Consider the following 22,144-nt stretch of genomic DNA (forward strand, 5'->3'; position numbering starts at 1 on the left):
AAAATAGTTTTATTGAGAGTATAAGGGGAGAGAGTGATAATGTATTTATAGAAAAGGTAGAAGTGTGCCGTAAATGCAGAGTTTTGTTCTGCTTGGATGAGGGAAAAACATGCTCTATTTAATATCAACAACAAAATTTCAAGCAGTAGATAGCTAAGTTTATGTGCTTTAGAATTGGTATGTCTGGATAAGATTCTTGAAAGAATTTCTGAAGAAGTAGCAGAGGACTTTTTGGACTACTAGAGATTATCAATAAATCTTCAAACACTAGGGGTTCTCCATATCCTTGGCAGAAAGTTGAAGTACAAATATTTTAAAAGCAAAAGGGAATTACTCATAACCTTTTCAACCCATTTTTGATTTTGAGAACACTAGCATATTTGCCAATATGAGTTTCCACAGAGAGAAAAAAGAAGTGGTATCTATAGTTATTGTGCTTACTAAAAAATGAACACTTTCTTTTAAGGTGGGCTTGTTCTTCATGTGAATATCCATGAAGGTGCCTGCTATGTGTGAGATTGATTTCTTCCTTGATGTGTTCATCTTAGGACTAAGTTTGTACATTTTGTGTTCTGCTAACCAGCCAGATGAGTGGCATAGAAATGGGAGATCTCAGTTCTTTTCTCCCCCTATGTATGTATAAGGTGGAATGCTTACTTTGCTTGGAGCTCTTCACCACAGTAGCATTAACCTAATTAAGTGTTTGTTTATTTGTTTTCCAGGAGTCGATATGTTTATAACTAGTCACAAGTGTCTACTGTTGTTGTTCTACTACTGTTGTTTGTGCAAAACACAAACAGTTGGGGTTTTTTACAGTTTTTTTTACAGTTGTTGCATTCGTTAAATTTGCTTTAGTAGAAAACTCTGTTCAGGAAATATCTAGTAGCTCATAAATGGCATGGGGGTCCTCATGTTTCTTCTCTTGAGAGAAGAGCACATTAAAAGCTACATTTCATATTCTTCCTTCAGAAATCTGTTCTAAAACTAAGAGACAAAATACCCTTCTAGAAAGACCTTCTTGTTCCCTGAATATCTTATGAAAATTGAATGAGTTGGGCTATCTAAGCACTGGTCCTTCCCAATACTTCAGTTAAAGTTATTAGAAATATGGCTAGATGTTCTGTGGATTCATGGGTTTTGATAGAGATTTATGTTAAAATACTGGTATTCATTTAATTCTTGATCTTGGTCATAAAGAGCAAAAGCAACAGCACACATTGTGGAAGCAGGTGGTTTGTTGCTGACTGTATTGAATCAAAGCAGTTGTGAGCTTATCCTTAAACTGGTGCAAGGGCTTCCTCTTGAAAATCCTGAAGGTGTGTGTGTGTCATCACCAAGCATCAACTCTTCTGTGCCTGCCTGCAAGGCCAGCAATGTTCCACCTCAAAAGGATAACATACTTCCCTTCTGTGTTCTCTTGGAAATATTGTAGGGAACCCTCATCAGATGACTGAATGGAAATCAAGTGTATTCCAGCAGGTGAGCATTATACTGTTTATCAAGCCTTCCTCTGAACCTGTCACTTAGTCTGAAGAACACACTTACTATGGTATCTGGACACAGCTCAGTTGTCAGCCCTTAATTTATAAGCTGGCTCTCAGGAGGTTTTGTAAGTGGCGTGTGTTGAAAGAGACAACTTAGTCTGCCTCTAATTTTGTCTTCTGCATTGCTATAATGTGACCAGAGACATCAAAGCTTTGCTGTCTGCCTCATTCTGCTAAGCTTGCCAGACATAAATTTTAAGACTATGTAATAGGTGATCAAGGCAGGAAACAGTTTAGTGGAACAAGTACATACAGACTTCTTGCATGCTGAGGAGGGACAGTAAAACCAAGACATACTTTTACCAGCTGTGATTAGCATCTGTTAGGTAAGAAAACAATATCTTATTATGCTCTGCAGGAATGGAAGAAGCCTTATTGTTGTGCTTGAGAACTGTCTAGCAGAAGAGGGGGATGAAGAAGACCGAAGGAACCCTGTTAAATATAATCCAAGGGGTATTTTATTTTACTTATTCTGTTCCCAGTCTTAAGACTGGAAACCTGATAGTAAGTTGTGATGAGCAAAGACCTCTTTGTTTTAGTTCTAGGACTGAAGGACAAGGTAAGTTTTGATTGGGTTGGTAAATTTAGGATATGCTTTTTCCTTCAGGAAGCATGATGTTGCTGCTAGCATCCTTGAGAAATCTGCACTGGAGGAGTACTCCAAAGGACACCAGACCTGACTAGGACTGGTGGGACAGGTGATGGTGTATGATGCCCATTGCAATAAACAAAACAATAAATAATCAGTGATGAAGGCTACTTTGTGTCAGGAAGGTTAATGGCAGCTGTGTCTGATGTGACATGTTAGGGGAGGAGTCACGTAGCAGTTGCTGCTGTAAGATGTTTTTGAGGTTATGGATGTTTGAATTAAATTATGAGGCCGAGATGAGGTTTTTTTTATTTGCTTTTGAGAAAAACAGGGAGTTAAATTAATTTTAATGGAATACTTTTTACTCTAACATTACACAGAAGCTCATGTGATTCTTTCCCAGTTCACAGCAGAAATGAAAACAGGCAGAAATGCTACTGCTAACACTAGCTTGCAGCGCCACTCCTCCACAAAGCAATGAGAATCAGGACCACAAAGGGAGGAACAGAAAACTGAGAACATTTATATGCTGTTCCTGCCTTGTCTGCCGTGCAATCTGTTCCAACTCATCAAAGAATAAACTGAAAAGCCAAGAAACAGTGTTTTAAATTTCCATATTGAATGTGTTTGGATAATTCTGGTTGATTTCAGACCTTTTAGTTCCTACTTAGAAGTATCTTGCCCCTGGCTCCTTAAAAGAGTTCATCTTGAAGACTTCAAAACTGTGAGTGGTGTCCTGTACCGCTGCAAAATGTTGGGTGCCTTCTTGTCCCCTTTCATCCTCTTTTAGTGATACTTTTTTACATCATTGAATGCAGAAGTTCCCAAAGGTGGTTGTGTCACCGGGCTGTTTGAGTCAGTGACTGATCTGTACAGGAGTCAAAGCTATATTTTAATATCATGGAACTTGGCTCAGGTGATTTTGTGAAGTGTTGCTATTTTGATGAATAAACAAGGAGGAGAGGATAGGATTTGTTTGTTAAAAAGGGAAACCTATTTTGTGGCTCAGCCTTGGAGCTCTCCCTTAGTCTGTTCACCAAACAATTTGGAGAAAAACACTTCTCTCTCTGTCTCAGAGCCGTGAATAACCACTTGATGTCGGGCTGGTGTTCAGTGAAGCTATGATGATATAAGATGAAGGACAGTCTGATTAATTGGACTATTCACAGCTCTTTGAGACAAACTTTATTGAGTTCTCTGACTCATGGTGCTTACCTAGGGCAGTTTGGGTGTTGGTTGGGCTGCCTTTTCAGACAAACAGCTGCTCTTTGAAGCCAAGGAAGAAAAAAGAAGGCATTTATCTTAGCAGAAGAGCATTCACAAGAACAATGTATGGAGTAAACAGAAGGGCTCTTTTGGTATCGGTGATTCTGCAGCTGTTCTTACTGTTAAAGCTTTCAGCTATTCACTGTCTTCCTTAAAGCAGTTTGGATTTTTGTTAGTTTTGTGGGGGCAGTTTCAGTCACAGTAACTGCAAAGGTTCTCCCAGGTCAGGGTTGTGTTCTGTATTTACAGCAGAGCTTCTGGAGGAAGCATTTTTCCCCCGTAGCATTCTTCTTCTTAAGGCTTCAGTGTGGTACTTACTAGATTAATTGATGTCTGTTTGAGTTAATGACATCTGTCTCTAATATAGGTCAGTGGAGACAGCCTTTTTTGGACTACTGCTTCAGAAAGAGGAGTGAGAAAAATTCGAAACCTCATGACTATATACAGCATTTTGTAAAACTACTGTTAAACCACATTCCCCAATTGTGAGGTCACCTCTGCATACTGTCTAGAGCACTTTATTCACTGACCAGTGGTTTTTCCTCTGAATTTCAGTCCAGTCTGGAGAGGAGGGGGAGCACCCTTGCCATATCAAGTTGGCTTTTTCTTTTGTTTAGAGAACTTAAGTTTTTTTTCCCCAGGCTGTCCAAACCTTCCAAAGAAGAGTTTAAAGGGCAGCTTTTATCACCCTTAGCCATGGAAAGTTACTGAAGAAACTGAAAAGAGTGTTGTGAAGTGTTTGTGTTAGGTTTTCGTCTCTCTCAGTAGCTGAGATCTTTCCAAATGGAGTTTATTCCCCTAAGGTTTGGTATCTTCCAGTTTTCTGTGCAATAGATCTGCTACTGTAACAGAAAGGGTTGAACTTCTTTTGTGGGAAAATAAAAATGGCCAGACCAAAACTCACCTGCTCCAATATCTTGTCTCAAAATGCTCCCCTAGTTTAGGGAAGGAGAAAAATACATAATTGTGAGATTGTCCTTGTTCCAGCGTCGCTCTCCAGCTTCCAAGGGGAGGACGCTTTAGGATTCTCAAATTGGGAATGCTCTTAGATCTCTTTATAGCTTTTGATCCCATTTATACATCTGGTGTCTATAACATACTGATGTGAAGACTGCGTGTTATCTAACAAGTGCTTCCTTTTGTCTGTTTTACTGTCTTCGGGGTAATTTTGCTTGATGTTTCAATGATATGGGAAATAGTGAATAATAAATCACAGTTGACGTTTCCCATAATATTCTGCTGTGCTCTAGTGTGCTCTCATACCTAGGAAAACACTGAGTCCATAGCCTGGTGCATTCTACAGTGAAATGAACTACATTTTTCTGAAGGAAGATTCAGTGATTGAAACCTCAGTGTGGCTCATTTTCTGATTTTGCATTTGGAACTGCTAAGCACTGGATTTTGACGCTACTAAACTGTAATATCCACTGACATAAAACTGTAATTTTGGCAGTGCTGCTCCAGGAATTTTTCGTTGACCTTTTTTGCCCCCACAGCTATAGGCTTTGGGGAAGTATCTTTGTTTTCAGATGTGCTGATTCCTTTTAGTCTGAGCAGGGGATTCCTGAATTCTAATTGGATTTAATAATTTATTCTCGTCTCTTTAGCACTTGTTTGTCTCTCCTGGACCTACACTGCTGGATTAATTATGCTCAAAGTAGAAAAACCCTGTTTCCTGTCCAAAGAAAGCATTTCCCATCTGTAGATATAACAGATGAGGACTAGTGAGGAAGAATTATGGGTTACAGCAACAAAATTATGAAGTTGTAATGTATCTTCCTCCATTCCTTTATTTCCATCCACAAAAATGAATGTGTTAGGTGAGCGTTTTATTTCCTTTTAGACTTTTAATTGCCTCGCTTTTTATGGCCATTGCACTAGCAGTGGTTCTTGAGAGTTATTTAAATAGAGAATCACAGCACTTAATTTCTGCAGGTTTTGAGAATCACATGGCCTAATATCAGGGAGCACTAAAATTTCTGGCTTTGGAGAAATAGAGTTAATTTAGACATTCTTTGGAAGGTTCTTGAGAAAGGAGTCCAGCTAGGAATCCCAACTGACTGCTGAGAGAGTTTTTATTGACTACTGAATCCTCACACATCCTATCTCCAAACAGTGTGGTGGGTTATCCTTCTTTAGGTTATCCTTGTCTTCTATCTGTAAAAACAGAATGCTGATACTCTTCACTGAGGATGGAGACCCAGTCATTCTGGATTTATGGAAACTAGAATATATAAAAGTCCAGTAATATATACTGAGGAATTGTGTTGATTGTCAGCAGGTTACTTCATCATTAAGTTATACATTTTTTGTCCAAAGATTAGTAAAAATCAAAAACTCAGGGAGCAGTTATCTTCATATTTTTTTTCTTCCTTTGGTAAGCAGCTGCCTTCTGTGAAAGTAAAATTTCTGTATTTTGTGCTAACAATTGGTGTTCTAGCCAGTTGTGTTTTCCTTATCGTGTTTCTTTAAAAACATAAATGAACCTGAAACTGACTGTTTTCTTTGCTCCTCATTCATGTCTATTTGAACACAATTCTGCTTTTTCTCTGGGCTACTGGTTTTGAAGGTAAGGTGTAACCAAAACAGATTTATTTTTTTTAAAGAAAAAGTTTACAGAAACCAAAGGAGATGGGGAGATCAGAGTTATTACTCAATCTTGGAGGAGTATGCAGCATGAGGTCACATAGAAAATGTGCCATGGACTTTGGTCAGATTTTTTAATCTTCATCCTTTAAATCTGTCTTTTGTTAAACTCAATATTTTCTTTATTTACTTAAGCAGATAAAAACTGTCTACCTTGAAAACTTACTATTCTTTTTTCCATGAGAATCCTGACACTTTTAGGCATTGATTAAATGTTATTAATTGAGAAGCTCAAGGCAAGGTTTTTGGTTTTTTTGGAACTATATGGGATGGTACAATGAGATATTATTTTCTGATAGAGAAATCACTTATAGCTGTGTTTCTTAAGATGTTTATGTATTTAGCACTGCTTAGGCTAATCTGAAATTACTTCTTTTCTGCCTAGTGATCTAATTCCTTTTTCTGCAAAGACTAGGAATGAAATTTAGTAAGGAAGTAGGATCCTCCTGACTTTTTTGTGGGTGGGAGCCTTTTCAGTGTGTTTGTGCAAAGATGGCATTTCAGAGGGTGAGTGGCATTGCAGTGGCTCTGCTCTGAGCTGTCCCTGGCCCTCTGCCTGCCCTGCACTTCCCAAGGGCAGAACTGGCTTCGTGTCACCTCTTTCAGGGCTGTGAAGGTAGGTTATGGGTTTTGGTGGAATGTCTTCATTTCATTCACTTTGATTTTCAGGGCCAATTTAATGTAACCTAATCTTCTTCAGCTGCTGTTCCCGAGTAGGCCAAATAAATGAACAAAACTATGTGTTGATTATCATTGTAAATTAATTTCATGAGAAGCCACAGCTCTTGGTAGAGAAGCAGAATTTACCATTCATCATGTCATTTTAGAAACGGTGATTTGGATCATCTTTCCTTGTATTTGGCCATACAACCTCCTTGGGGAATTCGCTTACATACTGGAGTAACATTTGAAAATATTTACATTTATTTTTCTGGCTATAGGGCAGTAGATGCAGTTCCCATCTCTTTCAATGTAAGCATTTTGCTTTTCCTCTTCTATCTACTCATTCCTTTCTTTTGTTTGTTTACTTTTTCCTCAGCTGGAAAATAGCAACTATCAAATGATCAGGCTGTGTAATGTTTTGAACCCAAGTTTGCAAACTTGTAAGAACTGTAACTGGAGCTTCTTTAAATTCTGGTTCAGTGTTTCCGAAATCTCACTGTGCTCCTGGCAAACATGGAGCTCCAGCCATGTACCCACAGGAGGGTTTTGTGATGCAGGATATTCCACCTGAGTGACATGATGGTCACGACTCTACTTATGAAGGCAGAGGTGGAAATGCATTTTTCACTGCCCTGCTGTATGGGATACATTCACCCTGCAGGTGAAAGTAAATGACTTCTCTTCCTCAGGCTGAGTAGCAGTAACTGAGGAGCTGCATCACCAAACCTGCTGAAGGTGTCTTCACCTTTAAGTGAAGTTGTATTTGCTGTGAGCCTTGCAGTCTGTAATGAAGAGGAGAGTTGACAGAGTATTTACTTTCTCACCTCTGTATTTAAGAGAATTACTTGCAAGAAATAATTCTATTACTTGAAAGAAGTAGTTCTGTTCTGGGCAAGAAGGGAGGGCTGGTTTATAGTTTTGTTTCAGGGGTTTTCCCCATCAAATGGAATTTGTTGCTTTACAGGCATATATGATATTGTGAAAAAGAATATCAGGGACTGGAAGCTGTCTGTTTATTAGACTATAAGTGATGTATAAAACAAATACCATACAGTTATCTGTCACCTTTTGATATTAAGTGAAATACATACAAATGCACACCCTAACCATTCTGCTTGTGTCTTCACTAGTGTATTTTTTGATTGCAATCCTGCAATTGCAATTGAATTTGAAACAAATCCTGTAACTGGTTCTTACTGTATGCTGATGGAAATGTAGTCCTCAGCTTATTTGAGGGGAACTGAACTGAAAGTTTTATTCCAGAAGTCTACAAAATTGTCCTTTGGCCAACACCGAGCCATGACTATATGTGCTGGATGCATCTGATCCATGGAGTCCTACCTAAATTAAAATGCTTTGAATCTAACAGGGTATAGCTATGGGGTCTCAGCATTACCTGCCTTGATTTAGTGATCTGCCAAATTATGTGCTAATATTTCATTATTGCTCCATTGTACCTCACAATGTTTTATATGCCTTCATGTTTTCATTCTATCTCCTATTCATTCTTCATGTATCATGACATACACTTTGTTGAGCTTCTGTGTAGGCATAAGACTTAGGTTATTTTGATCCAAAGAGAAAGAAATCCCAAGGAGAAGGATCACATTGCTAAGGACTCCTTTTCCTTGTTTGAGAAATGTCAGTTCATATATTTCATGTGCAAGAGTAACAGCAAGAGACATCAGTCCACAAATAAGATGATCTCATGTAGATGAAGTTTTTTGATTTTTACAATCTGCAATTGAAATTCCATGTTGAAAGGCAAAGCCACAAAATCTATCTCTTCAAGTAGATTTTGTAATATTCAATTACACGAGCTTAATTGTGGTCATTTTTTTAGTAATCTAAACACTAAATTGTATTACTAATTTCTTTTTTGAAAAGGATTTAGATTCCAGTCTATAAGGATGACATGCTGTCCCTGATCAGGACATGATGAAGGAATTAACCACGGTGACGTTTTCGTATTTGAGATTAAAAGAAGACACACATCTGCCAAATGCAAGCAGAAGGAAAAATCTTGTTACATTTTCTAAATCCTCTGAAAGCAGCTGGATTTTTAACTTATCCAAATTGTGAAATTTTGTTGAGATTGATGTCCACATAACAGTGTAGAGAAGCACAGAAAATCTTAAGAATTCAGGATGTGTGCTGGTCTCTTAAGGGAAAAGTCAGGGGAAAAAAAGCAAGAGTGCATTTTCTCTTCAGTGGAATAAGCCAATTACTTCCCTTTAACTTCACCCTCATGCAGGCACTTGTTTAAAAACAGCAGATGTTTACAGTTACTGACTCTGACTTGTTTTTCTCATTTATTCTGGAGAAACTTTTTACTTTACTAGCTTTCTCGTGCACAAAATCTGACCAAAATTTAAAGTGTCCACAGTGACATCTATTTACATTCTTTTTGCAGTGTACACTAGCTCGTTGACTACCTCAGCCTAGGATAAGCATGAGAATCAGGAGCTGGAATACTCTTCCTGGATTTGGAAGATGTAGAGATTTGCACCCTCTGTCAGAAGCATCATGATGCTCCTGCCTGGCTGGCTTATCAGGAAGGCCTTGGGATCCAGGCACAGTAACAGGGCTAATGAGGTGAAGCTATTTACTAGCTGCTAAAGCACTAAGAAAGTAATAGTGTTTGGTTTTCCCTTTTGGAAATAAAAACATCGTCAAAGAAGCAACAATTTTTGCAGCAGTGTAGTATTGTCATTGTCATCAAATACAAAGGAGATGCTCATTTGTAGACTTCAGTTCTGTGCAGTTCTTTTGTTACAGGACCATATAGCTACAAACACTGTGATTTTTTGAAAGTTGGATTTGTTTGAAAGATGTATAGTTCGCTGTGGGATGCTTTGTGCAGGATGTTTTGCATCCTGATTTATGGAAGACCAATCCCGCAAGAAGAAAATACCCACAAAGCAAATGTATATATCTAAAATGATGTCAACTTGGATAGCTTCATGTGGTAGCAGAAGGGTAAACAGCAAGGCTTTATCCAGACTTACTCTAAATTTACTCTGGGCTACACCTACTAGGGGCTTATCATTATGAACATGTTGGCAGTGACAGTATGCAATGCCTATTTCAAAGAGATTGAACAAATAAAACATGTCCCTAGATGGATTTAAATGTAGAATGCCCCTTTCTAGTTTTCTGTAGCTTGCTGACTCAAAATGCGGCACCAAGAAAGGAGATGAGCAAATGTTGAATGATAGGAGATGGCAGCTACAGTTGGCTTAGAGAACTGTTCTGCCTCTGGCACTTTGGATCATGATCTTCATCACATCCCAGAAATGTTAGCAGCTCGGCCTGGGGGCTTTAGCAGCTCTGAGTGTCTTCGTGGGTTTGTACTGACAGCTCCCCCCCATCAGTATGCAGTGAGTGGCATTCAGGGTGCTCACATGCAGGAGGGTCTCAGCCTGTTGTTCTTGTGCAGAAACACCATGATGGGCATCTGAGTGATGTTTTAATTTGAGAATAAAAGCACCATTAAATCAGAAAAGAGAAAAATGCCTGTGTTTGTGGCATAAGATATTTTGTGTGGCCACTGAGGTCATTTGAGACAGGCCTAATGTTGAAATAGTTATACAAGTTTGCCAGCAATGACTCACTACCGTGGTGGCTGCAGATAAATTCCAGTTGCTTTCTATTTGTGTTTGCAGGTTTTGGTTTTAGGGGTTTCTGTATGTTGCCTAAATAATAAAATTCCAGCAATGCTTAGTTTTGCTTGAAAAGAGTTAAAATTTCCCACATTTCTTCATATCTGAAATGCTTCAACAAGCTATGTCCCTTTTGACTGTGCTAGAAGGGGATATACTTTAGCATCATTAAAATCTTTTGTTTTGTCAGTCCTTTATGTGTTTTATTTATAAAGAGATCCTGACTGGCATAAGAATGCAAATCATTTTGGATGCTCATTTCTCAGATGTTTTCTCTTCTCTTATTTAAAGAAAGGTATTATGGTATCACATAATCACCTATGAAAAACAAACTCATGGGTCTGGGTTGTGCTAGATAATGTTACACCTGTCTCTTTCTCTCCATGTCTGTATCATATATTTAGAGATATCTAAACTTTATTGTAAATAATTGGCAGTGTAAATAGCCAAATGTATTGTTCTGCCATCTACAGATGAGGAATTTTGATAATAAAATATTACATGTTTGGAGCATAACTATGCAAGACATCTGTGGCAGAATTAAATAGGATCCATGTTCTTAAGCTTTTTACGGTGCTTTTTAACTTAAAAGTTCTTAAGAAATCAAATATTTAGAGTGAGTATTTATCTTCTCCTGTTTCTTTTCCCACTGTTGAAGATTTAGATTTTTGTTCAGTAAAAATAGGTTTTATTCTTTAAGAGCCGTAGAGGTTCTGTATATATCTATACATTCAGAATTATAGGGGTTCTGTATACAGAGAGACCATTCTCCTATAGTTTAGGAGCTATAGGAGGTTCTGTACTGAATGCAGCTAGTTGTAAAATTATTTGTCTATCTATTGTTCATCCATGGAACTGGCTACTGGCCTCTCGAGAGCTAATGCAGGACCAGTAGAAGAATAGTTACTACCATTTTAGTGTGGAGTTACTGTCCTTCCTGTATGCAATTTTGAGACTCTGAATCCACATTCATTGCAATTAGTAATAGTTTGCTGGTTAAGTGATATTGGGGATGCCTGGGAAAGAACATGATTAGGATAATAAAGGCTCTTCAGAACTGATTTTGTGGTGCTACTCCATGGAGCTGCACTTTCATCTTCATTTGAGTCCTACTGTTGAACTGCAGGAAGAAACCTTTCATTACTTGCCTGTTGCTGATAATGATGTAGCAAGAACAATGTTACTGATTGAGTCTTTGCAGCTTTCACTGAATGTTGAACGTGGAACTGTAAATGCTTTATTTGTTGTTCTTTGAAGGAATATTAACAGTCCTCATATTGTGGCTGACACGAAGTTATCTAATGTTACTTTGAAAGCACAAGTGAATTAGCCCTTGTAATGCTTTAATGGAATGGATAAATGTAAGAATGTTGCAGGTGGTGAATAGGGACACAAAATTAAATGTTCTTTTTCAGGTCACACAGTAGACCTATGGTAAATGTATATGCTGGACTGAAATATCTTTAATTGAGTTGCTACTCTTGTTTCTGTACAGAAACTGAATGAAAAAAAACCCCAGGTATTCTAAATTTGGCCCAAGAGTCACTAGCCAAGCTGAATTAAGACACACCTCAACAAAACAGCAGCAATGTCATCTCTTCCAAATACTGAAAGTACTCATCTCTTGATAATACCTTGCCAGTACCATTTGAAGCTTTGTTTCAAATTTCTGAACCTATAAGTAATCATCTAAATAATACTTTTCTATAATTTTAACTTTGATCATAACTCAAATAGCCAAAACAAGGTGCTGTTTATGTCTTTATTTCCTTTTGAAAGGTTGAAGTCTAAAATGGTATATTGATGTTTTTCTTCCATGAGCTTTACCTTGCTAGCTATGAAAATCTTTCAGCAAAACTAGCAGTTTAGTGGTATTTCAGGTATTTTTTACCTCTCTCCTTTGTTTGTTGTTCTTCTGTGATGCCATAGTGCAACAAATAAATAATGGTCTGTGTTTGCAATTACTCCCTGTGGCTGTTTTCTGCAAAGCTATAAGGAGAAAAATTACTTGTGTGATTGCAAAAACCAGTTCATAGCCACGAGAGTCCTGATTCTGTACTTGTTTTTCCACAGGCCTCCAGAACTGGCATTAAAGTATGCCAATTTCTCAGAGGGAGTGTGCAAGCCAGGCTATGCATCAGCGCTCATGACTGTCATCTTCCCAAAGTAAGTAATCACTCTGGTAGTTTTTTTCCCACTTCCCCTGATGACCTCTCATCCTTCAAGGTGGGTGGCAGGCACAGTTTGTCTTGAAAAGTGTCATTACTCTGTCCCTTGATTGGTTCAGTGAGAGACCAGTGTTGAAATTCTGGACTGTTTGAGTGGTCAGTGGCAATGGCTTAGTTGACTTCAGTTGAGCAAAGTTCACTAGGACTTTGCTCAAAGAGTAGAGACTTCTGGATGTTGAGTAATAAAACAAATTATGTGGTCAGTGCGTGATACAAATGTGTGGTCAGGCTCACTGCTAGTACCAGATGATGCAATGCTTAGGAAGCTTTGGTCGTGATTAAGTTACCTGGAGTAGATAATAAAGTGTGAGAGTTTGGTTTTGGGTTTATTTGTTCTTGGGAGGACAGGGTAAAGCATTCCTCAGGTGCCTGGAGTTTGTAGAATTGCTGGGACACAGTTCACAAGATAGATGGGCCAGAACATTAATCTGTTGATGCTCAAGGATTTCAGTTTGGTGCATTGAATGGGAAATTTGACCAAATGGTTGTTTGACCATTGTACAAACTTTTGTACATGTGGAAGAGATGCTCTAGTGCAATGATCTCCTTGGCAAAAGAGACTGTGGACTTTTTAACATAACTGACGCTTTTCCAAAGGAGATATTTTATTTCTTCTGAGGCGGAAATTTCCATGACCTGTGTATCTAAACATCAGGTTGAGTGATCATGGCCTTCAAGCCAAGCCTGAAACTGATGGTATCGTCTGTCTTTGTTTTTGTTGACTAGGATGGTGTCTGGAAGCCTTTTTAAAATAAAAAAATACATCTGACATTGCCTTATAACCAGTAGATACTGCAGAAAAGTCTTAAAAACAAAACAAAACACTAAAGTTCTCCATCACCATTGTAAACCAATTATCAGTATTATCTTCAGTGAGAATTTTGGAACTCTGGTTAGAATATAAATACTAGAACTGAAAGTGAGTGCTTTTAAATCTGTGTTTATGTACATATTAAATGTAAATAGTAGTGAGTAGGATGAACTCATTATTACAAAACTATTAACCTCATTTTAATTTTTAAAAGACTTTGGCTTTGAGAAGGAGCCTAGAATCTGAAGTGATATTTATTCTCTCCCTCAGCAGCTGCTTACAGATCTCTGTTCAGTCACCTTCTCCCAGTAGTTGACTGCATTGAACTAATTCCATGCAAAGAGATACAAGGGTGTTTTTAGTTGAAACAAGTGGTTGTTGTCTTATTCATATATTGAAAAATCATATTCACAGTTTTAAAGACATCATCTCATCAGATATGTATGTTCAGGTGCTCATCTAACATGGACCCTAAAAGTTAACTAATGTTAACATTTTTTCCTGTGATGTCTTTGTTTTCTTTACCAATTGGATTTAGTGGTGGATATTTCCTTATTCTACTGAGTGTTGCTGTAAGGATGGCTGACCAGTAGCTCTGAAAAAAAAAAAAATCATGCTGCACTTAAAATTCCTTCTCTTCTGTGACTTTCCTTCTACTTGGAGAATTATGCAAAGTTAACATTGCTAAGCCAGGTATATATTCAATATATTTAGAACTCTTAAAGCCAAATTATCATGCTTGTTAATTTAAAGATTTGAGCTGCATGGTTTGTTTTATTCTAGCTTTTGTTTTCAGTTGATTGTGTCATTAGAATACCATCATCTCCGAAACTGACATTTTTTAGGCTTGGTCTTTGCTGTAAAATGTGTGTTTTTGTTGGGTGTTTTTAATATTTGGATAAAGTTGGTTTGGCTGTTTTCAAGCATGAATAAAATGAATAAATGTTTTTCTTTTTTAAGGTTTCTGACTTTTTAGTGCAATTCTAAATGTAAATAGGCAAAATATGGTGGAAATAGTTGAAATAGAAGAAATATTTCTCAGAGGATGTAGCTCTGCTTGGTAAGTGCTTTTTTACTGGTAAACATGAGAATTCAGACTTTACCAAGCCTGAGCAAGTGCTGGATGGATTAAAGAGCAATGGTCTGTGAAATGCCAAAATGTGGTTGATGGTAAGGAAAGCCTAAATGTACATTTGTTTGTTTGTTTGATCAGTTCTCATTCTAGCAATACTTGATCCCTTCATCAATAATCCTATCTGGAAAAAATCCTAGGTTATAGAGTACTAAATAAAGGGTCAGTTATTTTTAGTGAACAATCTGAATTGCCTGATTTAAATGGCCACAGTCCAACAAATATATGTTAATATATCCAACATGAAATGAAACATCTGGGAGGAACAAATGCAGATTTTACCTTCAAGATAGAGAAGAAACTCTGTCTTGGAAACAGACAGAGAAATCTTCATGTAATCTTAACAAATACCATTTCTTAAGTGCTATTTCATATGCACAAAAAAGTTCAGAATTTTGTGTGAAACACTGTTCTAAAATTAAAATACAAAACCTCACAATCCAAGATTTCTAGACTACTGTGTCCAGTTTCAGTGGTAAAGTGTGAGAAGGGACGGGAAGTAAGAGATGGAAGAAAAGCCACAAAAATGAACAACAACTTGTTTAAACAGTAAAGTAAACAAGACTCCGAGATATAAGTCATCTTTCTGAAGCTGCAGTTGTATCCAAATGAGGAGAATAGGAAAGAGCATTAACTTTGGCAAGTTAAATATAAACCATAATGAGGTAGAGCAAAAAAAATGTTGAGGAACAATTTTGTAAAGACATTAAAAAAATAATGAAGCTTTTTGTCTAACTGTCGAAGGCAGAAAAGCTGTCAGAGATCCCGACGAGCTGATAGAGGTTCATAATATTACATGTGAGCTAAGGAAAGGTAAAGCTGTAGCAGAGAAGTTATTTGCATTGCTATTCACTGCAGAACAGTTCCCATGTGGACCCTTCATTTCCAGGGGACAGGCTGGTGGAAAGTGACAGAAGCTTGACATTTTGGAGTGAATTCCTAGCACAAAGAATTGCTAGGAAAAGTTCTCACTTTGTGAGGAACTCGGTGTTGAAGTTGCCGAGTTACACACGGTTGTGTATAATCATTGCTTAAATTGGCCTTAGAATGGAAGAATGAAAAGCAGTAAACGTGCTGGGCTTTTCAAGAAGGGTCTGGGGGGTTGCTTGGGAAAGTGGAAGCTAAGAGTAAGCCTGGTTTCTGTATCAGGCTTCTCTTAGAACCTAAAAATAAGGAATAGAATTAGTGTTTATTCACAGATAGAGCAGAGACAAGTTGTCTTCTGCAGCAGGAACTTCTGCCCTGTAAATCTGCTTGTGTTGTTTCAATGGCTGGATCAGCATTTGATAAAGGTGATTTAACAATACAATTTATCTGGATTTCTTAAAAAAAACCATAATACACGGATGCAAAAAAAACCCAAGCAAACAAACCCCTGGTCAAAAAAACAAAAACAACCAAACATTTGCCTTTTCAAAGATTTTTGGAAAATTAAACTGGTGTAATCCTGTAGTGATTTGATAGTGCCTAGGTAAACAGTGGAAGGTGTATGAAAAAAAATAAGATGATTAGATAGTACAGGGATGTTACTCCTGGAGTCTTCTGAAGACAGTGTGCGAGAAAGTGTGAAGAAAATGTGGGATTGCTGTTGTTCCAAGTGCTCATAAACTACCTGGAATGGAGGATGAGTAACAAAGCACTAACACATTTTTCCAAGTGGTAAGACCAAAAATTGACTGTGAGGAATGTCAGAGGGATCACAGCAGTAAGTGGTGGGGCTAGAAAATGGCAGGCCAAATTCAGTTCTGATAGATATAAGATAGTGTTTGTGGAGAAGACTGATCTGATGGTTTTGTGGTGTGTGATGGACTCAGTTATGCCTTCATTATTGTCTGTGAAGTAGAGCAAGCAGAGGGTGTTCACGAGCCTGTATAACATAGTGAATGGCATGGTTTGACAAGATTTGGAGATACTAAACACAAATATTGTGCTCCAGGTTTAAAATAAATAAAGGTAAGTTCTATTTCATGCTATTTTGAATTACATTTTTCTGAGAATGGGCTCCATAGTGGGCAAAAGATTAAAAAAATAAAATATACTCTTAAGTATTCAGGTGTGGAACTCTCCAAATTACATCCTAAGTAGATGTTGAGGGCAGCATGTAGCTTGATGTAGTCCCTCTTTCTTAGGCTTTTTACTGGAGTAAAAAGGGTCCCAGGAACACACACATCAGGTATTGGGGGAAATGGATGTCTGGTCTATTCCCTTGCACCCATGCTTTTATTTTCTAGGTTTTTTTAATGATTGTACCTTAAAGGCAGAGCAACATAGCTTCAGAAAAACATGCTGTAATCTGAGTCATGACAGTGGCTCCCCACCAAGAGAAATGGGTGCACAATCTCAGTACTGCAACTCAGTGTAAGGTCTGGCCAGCTGGGCTACTGCTTGCTGTAAATGAAGGAGTTATCTAATCTTTCACTTTCCAGGACAATAAGATTCTGCCTCTTGCAAATCTTCCAATAGCAGATAATGACTCAAAATGCCTGAAGTGAGGTTACTGAATTCAGAATGATACAAAGAAAATGGCAAATGTGTTTGCTAAAATGGCATCAGTAGGTCGGTGAATTAGACTACTATGTTCAGTGAATTACACTATTTTAGTTGGTCTGAGGTCACCTACAAGTCTGGAGTTAATGCTTTGCCCTTTCTGTAGAAGGCACTAACTTGTATTTGCAGTGGTAACACTGCAGTCTCCTGCGTGTCTGGCCTTGCTGAGGAAACGATGCTGCCTGTGTACAGCTCTTTCTATGCCCTATTCTTTATCAAATGAGAAAAGAGACCTCTGCCCACAGTTTGTGGCTGGCATGCTAGCCTGGGACAGTTCAGCTACTCAATACTCAGCTGCAATTTTCCAACCACAAGCTCTTATAATTTGGCAGCTAGTACTAAAAATGAGAGGAGGCGGTAAATAGAGAGGGAATGTCTGCAGCCTGTAGACTTGTGTATCTGTGTTTGGTAGGGGAACATTGCAAAGAATTATTTAAAGAGTATCTGGCAGTATTTCAGAACAAGGAAGAAAGGGGAAGTTCAATATACAACAAATCTGTTGGTGTTGTGGCCAAAAGAGTGAATTTATCATTTGCGATTCAGATGCATAAGACTATTTTTGCACCAAGCCTTTTCTAGTCAGTCGTTGCTGAGAAATAGCCTTATATGAATCACAAACCTTTTAAAGTCAGTTCAGAAATAAAATCAGTTTGGTTTGTTTGATTATTCTGGTGTGAACTTTCTATTGATTAACAATTGGTATTTTCTTTACAGTCATATTTTTCCCCCTCTTATTTTTCAATACTGTAGTCTGCTCTTCACTCAGATGATAAACAGCTCTCATGTAAAGTCTTTTGGGTTTATATTTTCGTGCTGAATTGCTTCTTTGTACATAAAGTTCAAGATTTTTAAAGCTTTCATATCAGCAGAGAGTGCATGACACGGATTTATACCAGCAACAGAAATTTCAGTGGCTTTCTCTGAAGTCATTCTTCTGTGGCTTTTTTTCCCTCATGTTTAGTTCCCCCTTGATTTTATAGGTCACAAACTTCTGTGCCTTTCTCCACTTCCACAGGTTGGGGTAGTTTAGCTGGGGCAGCACCAGAAAGCCTTTCTTTAGAGTGTAGTCTCCTGTCTCCTTCACATCAGAGCTTGGTAAAAATTTCTCTGCCATTGGTGTCTTACAGATAGGGTTTTGCAGTTTTTAAGCTTTAGGGGAAAAAAATGCATACTTATATGCAAATATGGGATAGGGACTTTGGGTGGAACTGGAGCTTCCGCAAGGGCTTTAGTAGGAGTTCAGGATAATTTAAAAATGTGGTCCCCTGATCCTAAATATTTCCACATTCATTTTCATATCTCCTTTCAGGAAGCTGTGCTTCTTATAACAAGCACAAAATAGCATCTATCCATCCCACACATTTTTGCTTCGTTGTTTAGATATTCAGAAAAAAAAATATTCTAGAAAGAGAATTTTTTTAACCCTCTGCTTGGAACTGACTTTATGCATGTCTGACTGTCTCCATGCCTCATGAATTACTGCCGTGCCCAGCATGGGCTTGTACTGAAGTGACAGGACATGAGCTCAGTGCTTAGTGGCTGTCAGTGCAGGTGATGGCTGCTTCCTCTGTGATTAACTATTTAAAGACACCAGAGGAAGGCGAAAGACAGCAGCTTCATGTGGTTCCTGAGAGCTTCTGAAGAAATAGGCTGGATAATTAGTATGCCACTGAGGATTGCTACAGGGATTCAGAACTGTTGCCTGACTGTAGTGTGGTGCATCTGCTGCATAGTTTGGAGTCTTTTCAGGTGCAGTGGAAAGTATCTCTTATTTTTTTAGGATATATAACATTGTATTTTTATATATATATATATATATATATATGCTGAATTAGTTATTGTAGTTATTGATAGATGGGGTTTTTTGTCTTCTAAATATAAGTATAACCTACATCTCATTTTGAGACACACTGAGGTGGTTCATTTTGTTAATGTGAGCTGTGAAAGCAGCTTGTGTTCAGTGAAGAGGACACATCTCAAGACTTCCACTGAAGTCAGGGTCTCTGTGTGCCAGACACTGCTGTGAGAAAGTCTTTCTGCTTTCCTTCAAAACAAGATTGCTGCTATTATGGGAATGGGGAGTACTCAAATCCTTGTCCCTTTCTAAATCTCTTGTCCTGTGCCTGTGCATTCATTCAGAAATAGTATGTGATGATGACAGAGATTGTTTCAGAGCTCACAGTTACATTTGGAGTCCCAGTAACTGCTGTAATCTCAGCTCTTGGAGGAACTTCATAGGTGCCAGTGCCAAAAGGATGTTTGGGGAAGCTGAACTGCTGACCTGGAATCTTCATGACACCTCCCACCTGTCCCCACATCAAAGACTAAGAAAAAATAATTGTTACATTATTGAGGTTTGAATTTGAAGGGACAAGTTGATGGAGGTGTATTTTCTTCTAGGTGCTACTGAACATCATTGATTTCTTTCATTTTCTTGGTTAACTGTGGCTAAAAGAGTTCAAGACTCGCAGGAGGCAAAAGGAAGGATAAAAGAGAAGTTTTTGGTGCCCTGGTCAGTCAAGCTGTCAGGGTTTTCCATTTCTCCAAGCTCAAGGCTGTTAAATGCCTGGTCCGTGCAGTGCCAGGGGATTGAAGCCTGCTGCTGCTCACCCTTACCTCCTGTCACCTTCCTTATTCTCTGTTTTGCAAATCCCAGGCTAAACAAACGTGGAAGCCAAAACACACACACTCTCAAATCACTCCTGGTGTCTGGCTAGCACCTCCCCACACAGAGCTCTCTGGCTTTTCCAGTAACACATCTCCCCATGCAGTCAGCTGCTGTTCCACTGTCACTGCTGGCAAGGGGAATATTTTGCTCTTCTCCACCTTTCTTTCCTTATGAATTTTATGAGGTGGTGCCTTTTTTCTCCTTTATATGTTGGTTCTGGAAAAACATTCTCAGCTTTCTCTCCTCTACAGTTGGTGTATTAGGTATTATATATAATTTGAAGGCAGTTAGTAAGAGGATGACTTTAAAAATATGTGTTAGTGTAGATTTAAGTGACAGAATTGAGTCAGAGTATACAACAGGTATAATTCCTGTATTTGTTTTATTGTCATGGGCTCATTTGAGAGATTTAAATTTCTCATGCTTCAGCCTAAAGGTGACATATATGTTATCTCACAAAATATTTTCACTGTGGCTGGCTCTAGTGAGTATACAGCACAGTCTGTTAGGAGATACTTGCTTTTAATGTTCAAACTAGGATTGTTGTCTGAGCTGTTCTTGCTATTTATAACTAGGCCAATTGGATTGCCCTTCACAACACCCTGACAGCTTCAGTCCCTTTCACCTTCCTTGTCCATAGGAGGAAGCTGGGGTTAAGAAGCAGCATTTGTTAAGTCATGTCCAGAGTGTTGCAGACCTCTGGTACTGAAGTGGTGGTAACCAAAGCTTTGTTTAAAGTGTGGTCACATAACTTACTTTCTCTGTGGCAGATTCATGACTTCATTCATTTTTTTATTGTGGAGAACAATGCTTGGGAACTTAATTCCAGAGAGGAGCAGATGAAACTTGACACATAACTTCACTGCTAGCTCTGAAATTCATGCACTGATTGAGCAGCTGGAGCTTGTACTTCAAAACAAAATTCAATGGCAGCAGCTCATTGCATCACTTCTGGTGGTGTGCATGCTGCTGCAGTCAGGTTGAAGTAGATATGGCATAATCTAAGAGTAGATGTAAAAAAAGAAAAAGAACAGGCTCTGTTTCTGTGTCTGCATCCCCACTGCTTGCATAAGGATTTTGTGCTTCTCCATTACCTGAGTGAGCAGAGCTGCCTGCAAACAGTGCATTGAACTGGGTAAGTAAAATAATCCTTATAGCTGAACATGACTTTTCCCTCCCCAGCCATCTACTCATTTTGTGCAAGATTATTTTTAATCCAGACCCATTCAGTGATTCAGTTTATGAAATTACCATGTCAGTATACAAACCCTGCCAGGGGTGCAGCTTGAGAGTTGAAGAGCTAAAGTGATGGCACTGCAAAAACTCAGTCAGCTGGTCTGGGCACCAGGACAGGGATGTGGGCAGCTGATGCTCAGGAGGCAGAAGTATGGTTTCATCTTCAGTTCATATAGGTTGTTCTTTCTATCCCATGTTGACTTTTTAACCTTTAAAAAAATGTGTAGAGTAATACATGCAATTCCCATGTGCTGATCATGACAGTAGATTCTGTATCAGAGCCATTTTTGCTGCTAAAATCTTTCATGTTTGACCTCTTTCAAGAATTTAAATTGAAGTATGTGACTCTTTGTGACCAAAAAGTATGTCTTCAGAGTCTTTTTCATGACTTAAGAACTAAGTGAAACTATAAAATGAAAGCTGGAACATGGACACAGGGACTTTATTGAATATGTGCCTTTTTGGCTTCAAAAAAGATGCAGAGCATATGTGTTCTTGCTTTAATATGAGTACATTGCATCATATGTTAGAGTGGGAACAGGACAGGTTTGGTCGTTTTGAGGGTGGGTTTTTTTTGCTTGTTGTTTTTTTCAAAATACTAAAGTTATTTCTAAATTGTGGACTGTTAACCAAAAAAAAAAAAACCAAGGAAGGACATATTTGCAAAGGTACAAATAAATAACCATGTTTGTGTGAGCATGTAAGATTGTAATAGAAGCAATAAACTTAATCTGTGCCACCAAATGAGCATATTTTATTGTGCATGTGTGTTTGGGCTCTGTTGCTGTGGCCCATCTGCTCTTAAACCAGTAAGAATGTTTAACTTCCAGGAAAATCTTTCAGGAAACATTGCTTGAGGATCTAAATTCATTTGAATGAAGGAAAATATTAGTGAGCATGGAGTGCAAGAAATGAAAAATAGTGAGCTTGAAGGTTAAGCTGTGATATCACTGTGATTTTGATATACAAGTCTTACCTTCTTTTCTTTTCCTCACATTTCCATAAGAAAATGTTTTATCTCTTTTGATTAAAACTCTGACTTTGACTTTCTGAAGGTTCATATTTACTGGTTCAGACCACCATCTCCCCAGAGCCCCTCGGTACAAGTTCCTTGGTATCTTTGAGACTCTGTATGTCACCAGTGATTTCCTC

The 22,144-nt window shown here is 38.2% G+C and overlaps 1 protein-coding gene across 8 annotated transcripts in view; it reads left to right on the forward strand.

Annotated features, from left to right (window-relative positions):
* Positions 1-22,144, forward strand: part of ST3GAL3 (ST3 beta-galactoside alpha-2,3-sialyltransferase 3) — a 171,260-nt gene that overhangs the window by 53,209 nt on the left and 95,907 nt on the right. For 6 of the 8 annotated variants that reach the window (XM_062497627.1, XM_062497628.1, XM_062497631.1 and 3 more), the window contains one exon: positions 12,444-12,536. The exons of the other annotated variants lie outside the window; for them this stretch is intronic. In XM_062497627.1, coding sequence (XP_062353611.1) covers positions 12,444-12,536 — 93 coding nt within the window. The remainder of the gene's footprint in view (positions 1-12,443; positions 12,537-22,144) is intronic. 8 annotated transcript variants of the gene reach the window in all.

This window comes from Cinclus cinclus, chromosome 8 (genome assembly GCF_963662255.1).
Source record: "Cinclus cinclus chromosome 8, bCinCin1.1, whole genome shotgun sequence".
In the NCBI taxonomy this organism is placed as follows: Eukaryota; Metazoa; Chordata; class Aves; order Passeriformes; family Cinclidae; genus Cinclus; species Cinclus cinclus.